General features: G+C 47.4%; 2 protein-coding genes across 2 annotated transcripts in view; one reads left to right on the top strand and one right to left on the bottom strand.

Moving 5' to 3' along the window:
• The window catches only part of MSL2 (male-specific lethal 2 homolog (Drosophila)), a 16,543-nt gene extending 9,093 nt beyond the window's left edge, over nt 1-7,450 (top strand). The window contains exon 2 of the mRNA XM_008630029.2: nt 3,557-7,450. Within this exon, the coding sequence (XP_008628251.1) occupies nt 3,557-5,154 (1,598 nt within the window). The 3' untranslated portion in view covers nt 5,155-7,450. The remainder of the gene's footprint in view (nt 1-3,556) is intronic.
• Nucleotides 7,451-9,747: 2,297 nt separating this feature from the next.
• Nucleotides 9,748-15,746, bottom strand: part of LOC103612413 (serine/threonine-protein phosphatase 2A regulatory subunit B'' subunit alpha) — a 40,794-nt gene continuing 34,795 nt past the window's right edge. Inside the window, exon 14 of the mRNA XM_017729418.1 lies at nt 9,748-13,628. Coding sequence (XP_017584907.1) covers nt 13,532-13,628 — 97 coding nt within the window. The 3' untranslated portion in view covers nt 9,748-13,531. The remainder of the gene's footprint in view (nt 13,629-15,746) is intronic.

Genomic DNA, 15,746 nt, shown 5'->3' with positions numbered 1-15,746 from the left:
AGCAGCCGGGCAGCGGCCGAGCAGCCGGGCAGCAGGGCGCTTCTGGCGAGCCCAGTGCAGCCGAGATCAGAGACTTCTGCCTGACAGACGGTGCCGATGAACCCCAGGGATACATTTGTATTTGTAAAAAAGTGTGACCTATTTTTTTCTGGTTTACTTCATGAAATTAAGATCTAATAATGACATAATTCTTAAGACTTTGGGCTGTTGGAAAGGCCAAGATAATTTTCAGTGATTAATGTTCCAGTAGAATTTCCAAGAACCCTAAATTAGATATTTGTTTTTAGCCCTTGCCTGCCTTTGCTGAGGATAGGTGGGAAGGCCAGAGGTACCTGTTCAGGCCTTTCTACCCAGTGAATTTCATCCATTAGGAGCACATTTGCTGGGTACAGACACCTAACAATTGCTTTGATTCCCAAATCCTCTCCTCCCTTTGGTCTCAGAGACACAATTTGCAGATGCTTCCCCTGCCCCTGCAGCTGTGAAATAATGGTCATTAAGGACCACGGTAGGAAGTATTCCTTGTGATTTAAGTGACCTCGCTCCCGGGACAGCCTTTGCTGATCAGCTGGGCTGTTTGGTAAATAATATATTAAAAGTTTTCCCTCTGTATATGCTCCTCATTAATTGTAAGTGCTGATATTAATGTACATATTTAGTCAATCTTTCTGAAATCAGGATAGTTAAGAGCTGATGTGGAGGGAAAGTCTTGTATTGGAGTCTTTGTAAGAATGTGATTTTGCTTTTGGTGTATTGATAACCAAATAATTTGTATTATTACAAATAATTTTGTAAGGGTGAGAAAAGACAGGGCAGGGTTCAGTAACAGCAGGCTATGCAGGGCTGTAAAACTGAAGGTGTGCAGTGAGTAGTTGTGGAAGGGTCTAATGCAGGTGAAGGGCTGCACAATAAAATGAAAAATTACATTTAGCTTAGAGAAATACTAAATTACAAGCATGGAAAAATATTAACTTCAGGGCCCACCATGTTTATATCTTGGAGATCTATATACATTTTTAAACTCCTAGAGGAGGTAGCACTGATGGCCACCAGGCAAAAGTGAGATCTTGGCCTTCCAAAACCTCCAGGTTCCAAAGCAGCTCAGGGGCTGTTTGTGGGACGGTGCTGCTGACTTAGGGCCCCTCCCTGGGTATTCCAATCTCAATTTTATGGGAATTAGCATCTCATGGTTGACTGTTTTTTTTTTTTTAACTTGCCAATACTAAGGCTGAGGAGAGTGATAGTGCCACAGAATCCATACAAGAGAGAAACTTTGAAGAATGAATATTCAACGAGATATGAGTTGAAACCAAAAATATTCCCACAGCTCAGGCATTCCTAATGTCTCCAGTGTAGGTTGCCTGGCATTTACTGGGAGTAGAACTTGCTCTGTTCTTCCTGTCAGTGAGAGCATGTGAAGTGTTTTGTCTTGTCAGTCTGTCTGGTTTTTCCCTCAAAGCCTCCAGAAATTTAAATTTTTCTGTATCCCCTTTTAGCATTTGTACTTATTTAGGAGTTTCAGCCAGATTTATTTTGGGAGAAATAAAATGCACAGTTGGTGATGCCTTTTTTAAAAATCTAATTAAAAGTTAAGGTGATATCTTGTTTATTTGGTGCCATCTCTGAAGTATCTGAATTCTGTAAAGCATCACAACTCAGTCGTATTGTCCTAAGGAGCCAAGAGAGGCTACCTGTGGATGAGGAGTGCCCCCAGCTTCTTTGTGCCATTAATTAATTGGGAATTAATTAATGCTGGTGGCTTTTGGCCTTGGGAACACTGTAGTCCCAGGGCTCTGAAGTGTCAGCACTGGCCAGGGCACAGCTCCTGCTGGTCCTGTTGGACTCAAGATCCAGGGGCCTGGACCATTGTTGGTGAACTCTCTGCGGAAGGACAGGACTTCCACGAGGAGCTGGTGGGATTTAAAGGTTTGGTTTTGTTCTCTTCAGGGAACTTTTCTCCTGAAATCAAGTCCCATCTTAGGACCACAATGGCCATTTCTGCCTGTATTGCTGTTTATATCGTGTCATTTCGAGGGAACTTGGGGAGAAAAACCCCAGTAATTCCCTCTGCAGGTTGGGCTGTGTGACTTCATGTTCCACCTGTCGGCTTTCAATCTTCCCGGCTTGATGTGATGAGTGTTTTCTGTCTTCTTGTGCTGGGGTCTTGTCACACTGTCCAGGCAGGGCTCATTCTGTGCCTCCTGCCAGCTTGCTGAACAACTGTATTTCTCTCCATTTATTAAAAAGTACAGTGTAATGGCAACCTGAGCACTGACTCTTGTGATTTGTTGCTCAAAACCCAGTTTACATCAAGCCACACCTACTGAAAGGTGGCCCAGGTGGAGGGGCTTGGAGCAGCCCCTTCCCAAAGAGGGATCAGGGAATGCAGGGAAAAGGGATCAGAGAAGCAAGCAATGAGAGAGAGTATCTTCAGTATTTTGGGGGTTTTATCCCAGTCTGATTGGATATATGCACTTTGCTGCTTCTTCCCAAGTTGTTTAATTTTATTCACTTGTTGCAGCAGATTGCTTTCACTTTGGAAAATCTGGCTGGGAATTCCCTGATGGCTGTAACTCATCCAGCAGAGGCTCCTTATGGGAGAAAGGTCTGATCAAAGCTGAGAATGTGCTGCTGGGATCCCTGTTGCTGGGGATGACTGTAGATACACTGCAATTTAATTTAGGAGATGGAATATCTTTCTGGCCTAGAGCTGCCTGGAAATAGCAAAGCAATACTGTCACTTTCTGGATATAGGAACTAGTTGGATTGTTTCTATACAGAATTTAGTTTCTCTTGTTCTTTCATATTTTATCCTTAGCTAATATTTGAGTTGTTCTTAAGGAAAACCAAAGCCATTCTTCCAGGTTTTTACAGTTTCAGAAATCTGCAGACAAAACCTTCCAGACTGTCAGTGCTGGGGGTCTGAAACTTCCTGGGCTGTCAGGTGTGTGTGGATTCCTTTAGTAGCTGATTTTTATTAGTTTTTTATTCTAAACAGTAAAGTCTTGGAGAAAATCTTTTATTCTGATGGCTTCACTAAAAATGCTAAATGAAAGATAACACAAAGTCTGCTGTGTCTTCTTCCCTTTAGGGGTGGATATTTCACCATTTTTACATTCCTTTCGGAGTTTTCTCTCTGCTCTGTTATCATTTGTTTTTACTAATTCCATTAAAATCTCGACAGTAAGTTGTCATGGGAGTTTATTATTGCACTTTTGGTAAATTCATAGAAAGCTTGTGTGTTCTGTAAGTTTCCATGGACAAAGCTGAAGGGGAGAAGGGGATCGGTAGGATTGTAGTTGAGAGTGTTTCTAAAGGCTGCAGCACACAACAAATCACGGTGTGATGGTTTTCTTCTAATTTTATCCAATGTTGTTTTAAAACCAGGTTGGCAGCTGTGAGAATTTGTACAGGCAGTTGTTTGGATGGAATGTTTTCTTGTGAATAATTGAACTTTTTGAGGCAATTTGTTTTGATAGTACAAAAAATTCATCCCACAGTGGCCCGGAAACCTGCCTTAAGTCCATTGTAATCTTCCTCTTTCTTGTTCCCGTAGGAAATTTGCTACAAGACCCTATTGCTCCTACCAACTCCAATTGTCAGCATTATGTCTGCAAAACATGTAAAGGCAAGAAGATGATGATGAAGCCCTCGTGTAGCTGGTGCAAGGACTACGAGCAGTTCGAGGAGAACAAGCAGCTGAGCATCCTGGTGAACTGCTACAAGAAGCTGTGCGAGTACATCACGCAGACGCCGCTGGCCCGGGACATCATCCAGGCCGTGGATTGCTCTGCAGACCTGCTGGCTCTGCTCAAGGATGGGGCACCGCTCCATGAGGAGACGGAGAAATCCTCGGATGCGGCCCTGGCTCTGTGTCTGACGCATTCCCCCGTCCCTTCCACCTCGGAGCTGGCGACGGACGCGCCGGGGGGGTTCACGGCGCTGCCCGAGAGCACCCCCAGCCTGGACCTGCGGGGCTCCGTCATCAACGGGCTGCCCCCCTGCAACGGGCTGGCGGTGGAGAAGCTCGGCGTGAGCATCCCCTCTCCCGAGCACGCCAGCGCCATCGACGTGTGCAGCACCGGCGACTACATCAAGACGGAGGACATCCCCGGCAGCCTGCAGCCCGTGTGCGACACGGTGGCCACCAGCGACCCGTGCCCCGCGGGCATCGACATCTGCGGCTTCAGCGAGGACATCAAGCCGGGCGGGTCGCTGCTGCTCAGCGTCGAGGAGGTGCTGCGCAGCCTGGAGACCGTGTCCAGCACCGAGGTGTGTGACTCCAACCTGCAGCCCGGCTTGGAGGCAAACATGGCCAACGGCCCCTTCCTGCAGCTCTCCCCCCCTCCCCTCAGCCATAACATTTTCATGTCCACAGATGCTTCTCCTCATGGGCTCTCCTGCACGGCAGCCACGCCCAAGGTGGTGAAGCTGAACAGGAAGCGCTCTCGCTCTGAAAGCGACAGTGAGAAGGTTCAGCCTCTGCCCATCTCCAGCATCATCTGCGGCCCAACACTGGGAGCATCGGCTCCCGTGACAGTCAAACAGGAAAACAAAATGTCTTTGCAGCCTATTGCGACTGTACCTAATGGAGGAACCACTCCCAAAATCAGTAAAACTGTACTCCTGTCTAACAAAAGCATGAAAAAGAACTTAGAACATGCCCCTAAGAAATCCCACCCGAAAGCCAAACCAGGGGTGCTGAAAACAAAAGACAAGGCAAAGGAGAAAGTTCCCAGCAGTAACGTTATGCCAGGAAGCCCGACAAAAACTGTGTATAAAAAGCCACAAGAAAAGAAAGGGTGTAAATGTGGTCGTGCCACCCAAAATCCAAGTGTTCTTACATGCCGTGGCCAACGCTGCCCTTGCTACTCTAACCGCAAAGCCTGCCTTGACTGCATATGCCGTGGCTGCCAAAACTCCTACATGGCTAACGGGGAGAAGAAGCTGGAGGCCTTTGCAGTGCCGGAAAAGGCCTTGGAGCAGACTCGGCTTACTTTGGGCATTAATGTGACAAGCATTGCTGTGCGCAATGCCAGCACAAGCACCAGTGTAATCAATGTGACAGGGTCACCAGTAACGACGTTTTTAGCTGCCAGTACACACGATGAGAAAAGTTTGGATGAAGCTATAGACATGAGATACGACTGTTGAACCTTTCTTTCTTTTCCCTGCCATCCGTAGGGGAACTGCTACAGGTTTAAGGCAGCTATGGTTCTGTTTAACTTGCTGGAGCTCCTGCGTTTAGATCACTTGTATCAAGTGTTTTTCATTGCTATGTTCTGTGTATTAGTGTCTGGGAAATAGTTGCAGATAATGGAGGAGTTACCCTAAAACTGTTTTTAGTTCTTACAGCACCTCATAGTTTGAGATCAATTGCTGATGTAAATGATTTTATCACAAGATCTTTGACAAGGAATATATTGACCTCATTGTACTTGCTCATGCTTTGTGCTCAGTCAAAGCTTCAGCTTCAGTGTAGCATCCAGATAGTGCATCTCAACTGTGCTAGATGATGGTGTAGAAAAATAATTATTTGATGGGTTACAGTCACCATGAGCAGGAAATGACCTGACATTCCTGTGGGAAAGGCAGCACTGAGCTGGGGGATACACTGTGGAAAGGGTAGGTAGTGACTGTGAGAATTGGTTGTGTGCTCTACTGAACAGAATACAGTTAAAAAAAGATGAATGAGTATATTGAGAGAGCTGGTGGGTCAAAAGGCATTTCAGGCTGCAGGCAAGGCCCAGGAGGGTCGGGTGGAGGTGAAGGTCGAGCTCCAGCTCAGATACCCCGTCCAGGTAATGACATCATCCGTGGGGTTTGTCTTCCCGACACTTCCACAGGTCACGCCCCTGCTCAGTTGCCCCTCCATGCCAGCCCCCTGTGTGTGACAAGTCACTGAGGGGCTGGGGGAGAGTATCTCTGGTACCCTACGAAGGCTCAAGTTCTGTTAGCACCATCGTCTCCCGAGTTCCTGCTGTTCTACTGCTGTTGCTTCTAGGGAAGAGAAGGGGTTTTGTGGGTTACAGGGAGCCCTTGGCTGATCTTCCCCGCTGTGGGGCTGATCAGTGCCTGGCCTGCAGGGAGATTGTGCAGGGCTTATCACCACCAGGGGTTGTCTGATCAGGTTTGTAACAGACCCGGGACCCCTCCCACGGCGGGGAGTTCCCCGCTGACAGGCACCTCCCAGCCAGGGCACAGGATCAAGGGCTATCAAAGGTCAAATTTTTGGGGTGTTTGCTAAACAGAATAAGCTATATATAACTCACTCCACCCTGAACCTATCTCATTTTTTGCTAAAATGTTGAAAGCAGCTTCTGAAGGTCAGTGCTTTTCAACCTGGGCCAAAATGCTTGAAAATAGAAACATAACACAAAGTTGTCAAGCTTATCTGGAAAAGTGTTACAGTGAAAGAATTCCTGTTAGGAATTCAGCTTTGTGCAGAAATGGTTGATTTCAGCACAATCCCTAAATAAGTGTGCAGGCACAAGAGTTTAGTTGTGCCTTCAGGGCTTCATTGGGAGCCTAAAAAGTTGAGATTGCTTTGTGAAAGCAGAAATTTCTCCTCTTGGAATGACAGAGCACAACCCGAACATGGGCTGACTCGAACACAAACATGACTGTCTGATTTCAAAGGCCATTCCTGTTTCAGCAGCATGGTAAATAGTGCGTGGATTTTTTTAGTTCCTTTCCTGCTTCCATCTTCCCTTTTCCTCAGGCAGAGCCCCCGCGGCGCTTTCCGGCCTGGCGCTGGGTGTGCTTTGATTTGGCACAAAGCACGTACAATGATGGTTCCTCACTGAGAAATGAGCAAAACCCTTTGGACACAAATGGCACCTCCTTTTGTTTTGTAGTGTACCATGGTGTCATTTTCTGTGAATGTGGTCAGAGCTTTTTGTTGGTTTTGGTTTGTTTCTCCCCCCGTCTTTTTTGTGGGGTGGGCAGGGTGGGGGGTTAAAGCCATAGGAAGAAAAATGTGATGTACGTGTCCAGTCTGTACTTTTTTGTTTTTGTTTTGCAAGAAGAGTTGAAAAATATTTTTGATAATGAGTAAATGGTGGAAAATGCTTCTTAGTATTCTTGTCTTTATTTGCCAACCCAAGTACCTAAGATCTGTGTTTTTTAGCCCTCATGAGATTTAACGATGTCCTATTAAAATGTATTTAGTTAAACTTGTATGTGATTTTTGTGTTGACCCAGAGGGATCCTACCAGTCTCTAATTTGGTGGTTTGATCGTGACCTACTAATGTAAATCTGTTTATTAGTCCACTGCGTGTAAGCAAAGTAGCGACCCGGAGTCTGGGAGTGGCTGCACAGCACGGGTTGTGTCGGAATGCTTTTGCAGAGCTGTTCAGTTTTGCCGAGATTGTTGATGGTACATTTTTAGGACTTTCATTAAATTAAATACAAAGTACCTTTGCTCCAGAAATGTGGGAGTATTTGGAATCTTTACTATCTCATTGCTGCATTCAATGTGGTACCAAAAGTTGGAGAACTTAGGTCAAGAGTGTTCCGGAGCGTCGACAGGAGAGCCCTGATGGTTAATGTAAAACTGCAAATGGTAGATTCAGGTTGTTTCTAAAAACATTTCCTTTTATGCTGCCACATTCTTGAAATGTATATTAAAATTCAAATTGATTTAATAAATGTTAGTTTTCTAATTCTATTTTGCAACTGCTGAAGGCATCAGTGTGGCATATGTTGAACTCACTGTCTAAATACTCCTTAGTGTGTTGATGACTAATTCGGTAATTGTTTAAATTAGGGTTGGCTTGGTTTGGTTTCCTTGCCCTCCTGGCTAGCTGTTCGTGAGCTGAGCAATGGAAAGGATCTCTTGGTGCTGACAGGAATTCCAGCAGCTCCAGCTGGGAAAGCATTCCTTCCACAGCAGCTTCCTGATGTGGGGCCTTCCTGCCTTGGCTTGGGCAGAGAGCAGGGTGAGAACCTGGTCCAGCACAGCCCAGCAGGGACTTGTCCCTGCTGCCCATCCCGAGGAGCTGGGGAGTCACTGGTGGAGTGCAGCTCAAGGATCGTTTGAGCTCCGGCCTGGCCACAGCTGGGCTGCCCAGAATTTTTTTCCTCCTGCAGGGCTCTGGAGCCAGGAAACTGTTCTCAGCATTAACACAGAGGGAGCTGCTTGAGGATTTCTCCTCATAGAGGAAGTGTGTGATACTCCAGCTTTCTTCCCAATCCCCTTGATGGCAGGTATAACTTCCAAACTTTATTAAAACCCTGTAATTTGTAGAGCAGAGCCAGAAAGAAAAAGCAGCAGTTTATGGTCATGTGTAGTGGTACAAAATCCAGTGCTTCTGACCATCCAGGTCTGAACATGGATCTGAAGAAGGAGGAGAAGCCCTCTGCTCTTCCATGTGGACTGGAAAGGCTCTTCCAGGGTATGGCGCATTAGGCCGTGTTCACACACTCGAGTCAGCGTGGCCCTTGGTGATGGGTTTAGAGGGCAGGGTGGAGCTCTGGCAGAGGCTGGGACTTGGTCATCCTGGGGGTCTTTTCCAGCCTTAATGAATCTTTGATACATCAGGGGTTGGGAGCAAATCCCAGAGGAGGGGGGACAGGGAAACAACAAATGAACCCCTGGATGCGTTACCTCGCAGGAGCTGTTCTCGCTCCCCGGCTTGTGTGACCACGGTGCAGAGCCAGGGGCACTGGGGGCACAGCAGCCTCTCCCTGCAGATGTTCCTGCCTTGCATGGGAGCAGAAGACATTCTCAGGAGCAGAAGTGGCAGGGAACAGCTGCCTCCTGTGCAGACTCCCCGTGGTGCCTTCAGCACAGCCCGGGGCTGCCCCTGGCAGTGCCAGCATTCAGTGGTGGCAGAAGAACCTGCAGAGTTACAGGGAAATAAACCCGAAAAGCCTGTTTGCCAAGGCAGGTACTTCTGGCACGGCAGGGAGCTGCTCCCTCAGTGAAACTCCGGGAGTTTCAAGGAACAAATCCCACAGCTGTGGCACAGGGATGGTGCAGACGTTCTGGTGTGACCCAGCACAGAAGCATCTTTTTACTGCATGCAAGAAGCACTCCCTCCCCAGATAATTCTTACTTAAATTCTATACAAATCAGTTGGAAAAGAAGTTTTGATTGCTAACTTGGAGAACTGAAAGGATACAAACAAGCACCTTTGTAAGGATCATTCCAAGTGTGTGGCACAGCTGAGGAAATCCCCTCTGAAAGGTAGGTGATGCTGTTTCCAGTACTACCAAGAACATCACAGGCATATCTTTGGTCTTAACTCTTTAAGTTTAGAAATTGAAGTGCTTTTGCTACCCTAAAGAAACTCACCAAAAGGTTTCTGTTCTATGGACAGATTTAGGCACCCCTTGGTGAAGCAATACAAGAGCAATACTCTGACTATGCCTGAGCATTTGCATATGAGTAAATTAGAAAAGTTCCTGCTTTTCCTTTTTTTGTTTTCTTTTCTTTTGTTCATTCCACAAAAGATCCAGGAGATACTGCTTCCTCATTTTAACCTGGCCTGAAAAAAAGAGAGTTGGGTGTTTGGGTAAGTCATCACAGGAACAGTGCTCCACGCTGAGGATGCAGATGGGAGGCAGGTAAGTGGTCAGACTGCTTTATCCCAGTATTTTTGAGAAGAAATCCTGGAATTTTGGCTTTGGAAGGCATTTGCTTGCGGGTAACTGGGTGGTGTGAACTCACCACTGCAGGGAAGGAGAGTTTGGCACAGCAGCTGAAGTGAGCAGTAACACTCTACCCCACCACCGAGGCAAGGTTTCCCTTTTAAATTCAAAAGTCCTTTATTTGCCAAAAAAGAAGAAAATACAAAGTAAAAATACAAAGATCAAACCATGCCAGCACAAAATGTCTCCAAAACTACTTTTACAAAGTATGAAAACCTTTATTATTAAATATTCCATTTCTAACCCCCTCACCCAGTGATACAGTGAGAAGATGAGCACACAAGGGGAAGCTCTGTTGATGTTTTTCTTACAGCAGCTCGCGTTTGTCACCGAGGTTCAGTTTTGTTTGCACAGACCTAAGATACCGATCTAGAGGCTCCAAATCCATACTGTTACAATGACAGTTCAGTGAGCTCAGCACTGGTCTTTCAGGACTATTTTGTTTCAGAAACTAAGCCCAGTACCTTGGTTAGAGTGTCTTGAGTCAACTTCCTTAAATCCTTGGTTCAGGAGAGCAGGAAGGCTTTGGAATCCCTTTTTGTCTGTTCTGCAGCACTTGCCCCTCGGAGGCAGGAGGGGGGCTAGAGCAGTGCCCTTGTTTCATTGCCAAAAATTGGGATGCAGCAAGTACTACTGAGATTTTAGAAGAAAGAAAGAAAAAATCCACCTAGTACCATTCCAGCAGTAATACTGAGCCATATCTCCCCTCTTAGTATGGCAGAGACAAAGTATTTGTGATACAGAAGTAAAAAGCAAGGGGTTTGTAGGAACACAGGGCTTCATTTTGCTAGACAAAAGCAGACTAGAGAGAACAAATAAACCCAATTTTTTTATAATGCAAAACTGAATTTTACTCACTTTTCTGACTACTCGTAAGGAAAACGCCTTCGGCGTGAGCTGGATGTGCACTGAGAAATGCAGGATGTGTCCTTCCAGGGATGCAACATCTGAAGTGGCACTGACATGCAGTCAGGAGGCAGAGCCAGAGCCAAGGGACTCCTACAAATCATCTGGGCAGGGATTCCAGGGCTGCTTCGCTCTCAGAGCTGGCTGAGCTCGGGGGCTGCTGTGCTGCAGCTGAGCAGCTCTGCTGGCTGGGCACAAGCACCCTGGACTATCCCAGAACAAAGCAAAGAAGTAGGACAGGAGTTCCCAAATTTACCTCACTTAAATCCTGCACAATTACAAACCTTCCATCCAGAGCAGCTGGGGACAGGGCTAAGTCACAAATGGGGTGTAGAACACCTCCTCTACAACTGCACGTGTGCCTGCTGAATTGTAGTTATTTTCAAGTACTTTAGGGACAGAGAATGGGTTTCCACTCCTGGAGTATTACTGCAGGTTTTGCACTGCCACCATGGTAGCAGTGGCTTCTGCAGCTTGTCCTTCTATTCACATAGAATGCAAAACATTTGCTGTAAATTGGGGGAGTTTTGTTGGATTAGCTTGTGTTGACCTAGCAGAAAGCATGGATTGGGTTTGGATTCACTCTGTATTGTGGTAGCAGTACTGAATATCTGTTTGTAGGAGAGAGGGGCTGGGTTTGGGCTCAGCAGAGCAGCTACGAGCTCCTGTCTCCATTTATTGACCCAAACCTTGGGAAGGCAGCTGGTGAGTTTTACCAGATTCTGGGTTCTGACTTCTGCAAAGAAAGGCACCACTTCAGGCTGGTGTGGCGTGAGGTGGGAGCCTGAACTCAGGGACGGGTTGAATTAAAGGCCCTCTGCAAAAGGCAGATGAGAAGGACCCTGAAGTGGTGACTGAGGCTTTCCAGAACTGGCAAACGAGACAGGGCAGTACTGCTGCTGCTGGAGGACCATCAGGGTTCCATTTCAGCCTAGAATGGGGTCAGGTTCTTCTTGTTCCTTTCGAGGAATCTTTGTCTTTGGAGAGATATAAAGGGACATCAAACTGAAAGGCCCCTCTGGCCCATGGCAGTGAGGGAAGGGTGAACTCCTGCTGTGCCCAGGTTCTTCTCAGAAAACGTGGCTGGAGCTGGTTACAAGCAGCAGCTGTGGGGCCTCCATCCTGCGTCCATTCCTGCAGTCAGTTCCTTGCTGGTTCTGCATTTGGGCACTTGTGGAATCACCTCCAGGGAAGGTTTTCCCTTCGAGGTTATGGCAGTGATGGAGCTGGGATCCAGACCCGCTGTGTGCAAACATGCCAGGGGCCTGTCTTGGTTTGGTCTGAGTGCTCGCTACTTCATCTGCTATTATGGGATGCAGGTCACCTGGCAGGGCCTTTGCTAACAATGTGGGCATCCAGAAGTTTCCCAAATACCAAGTCCAGGATCCTGGGGGGTGTGTATGCATCAGGTCAGTTCAACTGAAACCTCTCTCTCTTCCCGAGATTGCTCGTGGGAGGAGAGTTCTGACCCCAGGGAGGCAGGAGCACATCCCCCGGGCAGGGAGAGGCAGGCCTGGGGCTTCAGAGGCTCCTGGAAAAGCCCGGACTGCACTGGAGTGATCAGCCCGCTCCTCGTTGGGACACCGACCCCTGGAGGTACCGCAGGGCTCCAGTCCCGTCCTGGAGCTCGCTCTCCCCGGAGGGCAGCAGGGGCCTGCTGGGAACAGGGGCAGGCAGCGCCCGGAGGTGCAGCTCGAGGCTCCCCCAGGGAGGTGACAGGAGATACAGCACACACACAACCACCCAGCATTACAGACTGGGCACAGCGGGCAGGGCTCACACCTGGCACAGCTGAGAAGGTAAGGCCCAGACCTGCTTGTGCATATGTAAGGGCTAAAATGAAGAATTTGTTCTCATCACCCCTGTGCTGAACCACAGACAGTTCCTGCTGGCCAGGAGGCACTGCTGCAGCAGCACTGTGTGCTGGGAGCAGAGGCATCACTTGTGATTCTAGGGGGAAAGTTGGTTTAATTTTGCACTTTAATGAATTCTTGCTTTGTTACAGCATTTCCTCCCTGAGACTGGGAGAAAAATTAATTTTGGCAATAATACAGACTAATTCCTTTACTAGTTAAAAGATAGGGTTGGGTTTTTTTCTTCATTAGCTTAGTCTCTTGGCTACAGGTTAAAGAAGGCTACAGGAGAGGAGGAGAACACAGGAATGGACGGAACTGGTGCACACCAGGCACAGCAGTCTCAACACAGCAGCTGAACAGCAGCAATCTGTATTTGCTGTAAATACTCTACAAAACACTTCTACAAAGTAGAAATGGACACAGACAAAGCTCTGGCCAGAGGCAGATCAGCACAGGAGGGGAGGTAGGACCAGAAGAGGTAACTCCATCTCAAATTCCTGGAGAACACAACACCTGTAGTGCTGAAAGTGCTCGCAGCCCCAGGGCAGTGAACCAGTCCAGCAGCCACTGTAAGAGCCTGGGGGCAAAGACAAAGGGGCTTCACCCTCCCCGTGCACAGACATGTCCCCTTTGCTTCCAGGACAGCAAGGAAAAACCAGCTTCATTGTGACCTGTGTTTTAAAAGACTTCTAGACACACATTTAGGTTAATTTGGCAGCTCTTTTGTCACTCCTGGTGTAAAGCCAAGGGGACAGAGTGGCACAGGACAGAACTGACTGAGAAACAACAACTGTAGATGTTGCATGCAGCTGTTACAGGTAATCATTAGATGCTGGCATTTATTGCACATCGGGGGACATAACAGAATTTATATAGAAACGAAACAAGGTGCAACCACCATTTTCAATGAGTGTGGCACGAGAACACATTGTAAAAAGCCTTTTCATAGAAATTACCTTATTGCAATTACACAGGAAGACAAAAAGGGGTCTCAAGTTTCAGTGTACAAAATAAAGCACGTTGTTCCAATGATGGATTTAAGGAAAACCCCCAAGTGCCTCGGGACTGAATCCTCTCCAGTTTGAAAGCTATGGGCTAAGTGTCTTCCATTCCTCTATGCTGAGAGATCTGAGATAACTAGTTTGTCTGACTTGTCTCCAGTTTCAGGGGGAGGTAAGACTTCATCTGTGTCATAGTCTTCTTCACATGATCTGCAAAGACAAAAGGTGTGTCTTTAAAAGCTGTAATTTGGTTTTCAGGGCAGTTATTTCAGTGGCTGCTAAGCCAGCTGGCTAAAATGCATGTGAGAGGTGAACCTCGAGGAGATTCCTGAGGCACTGGGAAGAGGGAGGGAATAATCAGTAATCTGACAGCTGACATGGATCTCTGCTCCCATCCAGCCTTGTCTGTACGTTCCAGAACAAATTCTCACTGGTGTTCAGCATTAGAAAATTTGAATCCAGCTTGAGTAACAATTGTTATGAACTCCCAGAGCCTCAATAGTCCAGTGTAGAAATAAAGTCATCCAGTCACAGCCCCTGGCCCCAGAGGAGCCTTGGCTCAGAACACCTGGACCAAAGCATCTTCTGGCTGAGGTGTGTTTTGACAGACACAGAAGAACAATTGTGGCCATGCTCTCATGTTTCTCTCTCCCTCAGTTTGAAGTTTGATATCCAGGATTGAGCATTTATGGTCCGAGGAGGTCTGGTGGGAATTCCCAGCTCCAGCTGCACTATCCAGGCTGGTTGGGTTCCATGCCCTGCAGCACAGGATATGGCTCTGGGGCTCTCAGCCCATTCCTAGACCTGAGAAATTATGTTTTTGAGATATTTCCCTTCAGTCACAGCATACTATGGGTTAGATTTGCAGGGCTCCCAAGAAAGTAAAGTTCTTCCTTTTGTTCTAAAGCAAGGCTGCTCACAAAGGAAATGCTGGAGCAGGTGCTCCAAGGGCCAGCACAGGAATGGCTCTCACGTTCAGTGGTAAACTGGGCTGCAAAAAGGTGAACTCCTTTGATAGCCCAGCATGGATGTGCCAGGAAGGAATTGTCTACCCATTCCCATGGTGTTTTTCCCTTGGCTGACCCATATGCAGGCACAGCAAACCCTTGGGAGGCTGTCAGTGTCTGTCCTGCTGTGGGCAGGATGCTCCCTGTGTGCAGGGGAGACCAGCCCAGACCTTCCTGGAGAACATTGTCCTCTCTCTTCCATTAGGAAAGCACCTGCTTACTAATTCTGCCACCTTCTGGATTCTTGCATAAGTGGGAGAAGGGAAACAATGGTCTGGTCTGGGTGCTGCACCAATACCTGCTCTGACCACATGTGCAAGGTTGCCAAAATCTGTGCAATTCGCACTCTTCTTGCCTCAGTGGTGCCCGTGGGGGCTGCATCGCCCTGCCTCCCCCACCAGGAATGGATTGGGAATGTTTGTAGGTACCTCAGCTGCTCTAATCTTTCCTTGGTTTAAAGTGATGAAGGTGAGGAAAACTTTGTATTTCCATTTGAATGCTGTTCTTAGAATGTTTCTTTTGTATCTCCTTTTCCTCCAATTCTACCACCTTCTGTTAGCCTTGTCCCTTTCTCTCCTACCCATGGAATGTGACTTCTGCCATGCATTGCACATTCACCAGCAGCTGGAGCTCCATTATAATCTTCTTCTTCAGGCACCTTTTGCTTCTGCACTGAACCCTCTCATGTCTGCTTCAAAAGGGGCTTCCCACTGTCCTTTCCCAGTGAGTCACTTTTCCTCTGCACTGCTTTGCTCCTTAAGGCTCAACAGTGCCTGCCTTTCCCATCCTGGAATAAATGCTTTGCACCCTTATAGCTAAGGAGCATCTCTGGGATGCTTTTGACCAAGTTTAGCACTAAAGGTAATCAATCCCTGCTCTCCTTCCAGTCCCATAAAAACAAATATGGGCTTGTGTAGGTTAAACACCCATTCCTGAAGACTCAACTGTGGCAACTCTAGGTTGTTCAGAGGAGGGAAATTACTCCACAAAATTCTTTGCCCTTCCTTCTGGCAAACACACATTTTGGCTCTGGGTGGTTCAGCGATGTCCTTGTCCCCCCTTTTCCCTTCCTTACACTGTTGGGTTCTAGGAATGGAGCAGCTGAGCCATCAGACAACTGGAGGGAGACAAGAACAATGGTCTGAGCTGCCTAAACCAACATCCTCTGATCCTGTGCCTCTGTCCCCCCTCTCCACTCTGAGCAGGATGCTCTGCATTGTGCCTTGGCTCCCTGTTGTTCAAGGGATGTTTTCCCACCAGCAGCTGATAAAAGATCCTCTTCCTCCTCCTTTTCCTTCCCATGTAGAAAGATCTCTTTCCC

Source organism: Corvus brachyrhynchos, unplaced genomic scaffold, assembly GCF_000691975.1.
Source record: "Corvus brachyrhynchos isolate BGI_N302 unplaced genomic scaffold, ASM69197v1 scaffold63, whole genome shotgun sequence".
In the NCBI taxonomy this organism is placed as follows: Eukaryota; Metazoa; Chordata; class Aves; order Passeriformes; family Corvidae; genus Corvus; species Corvus brachyrhynchos.
This window is presented reverse-complemented; position numbering and strand designations above follow the sequence as displayed.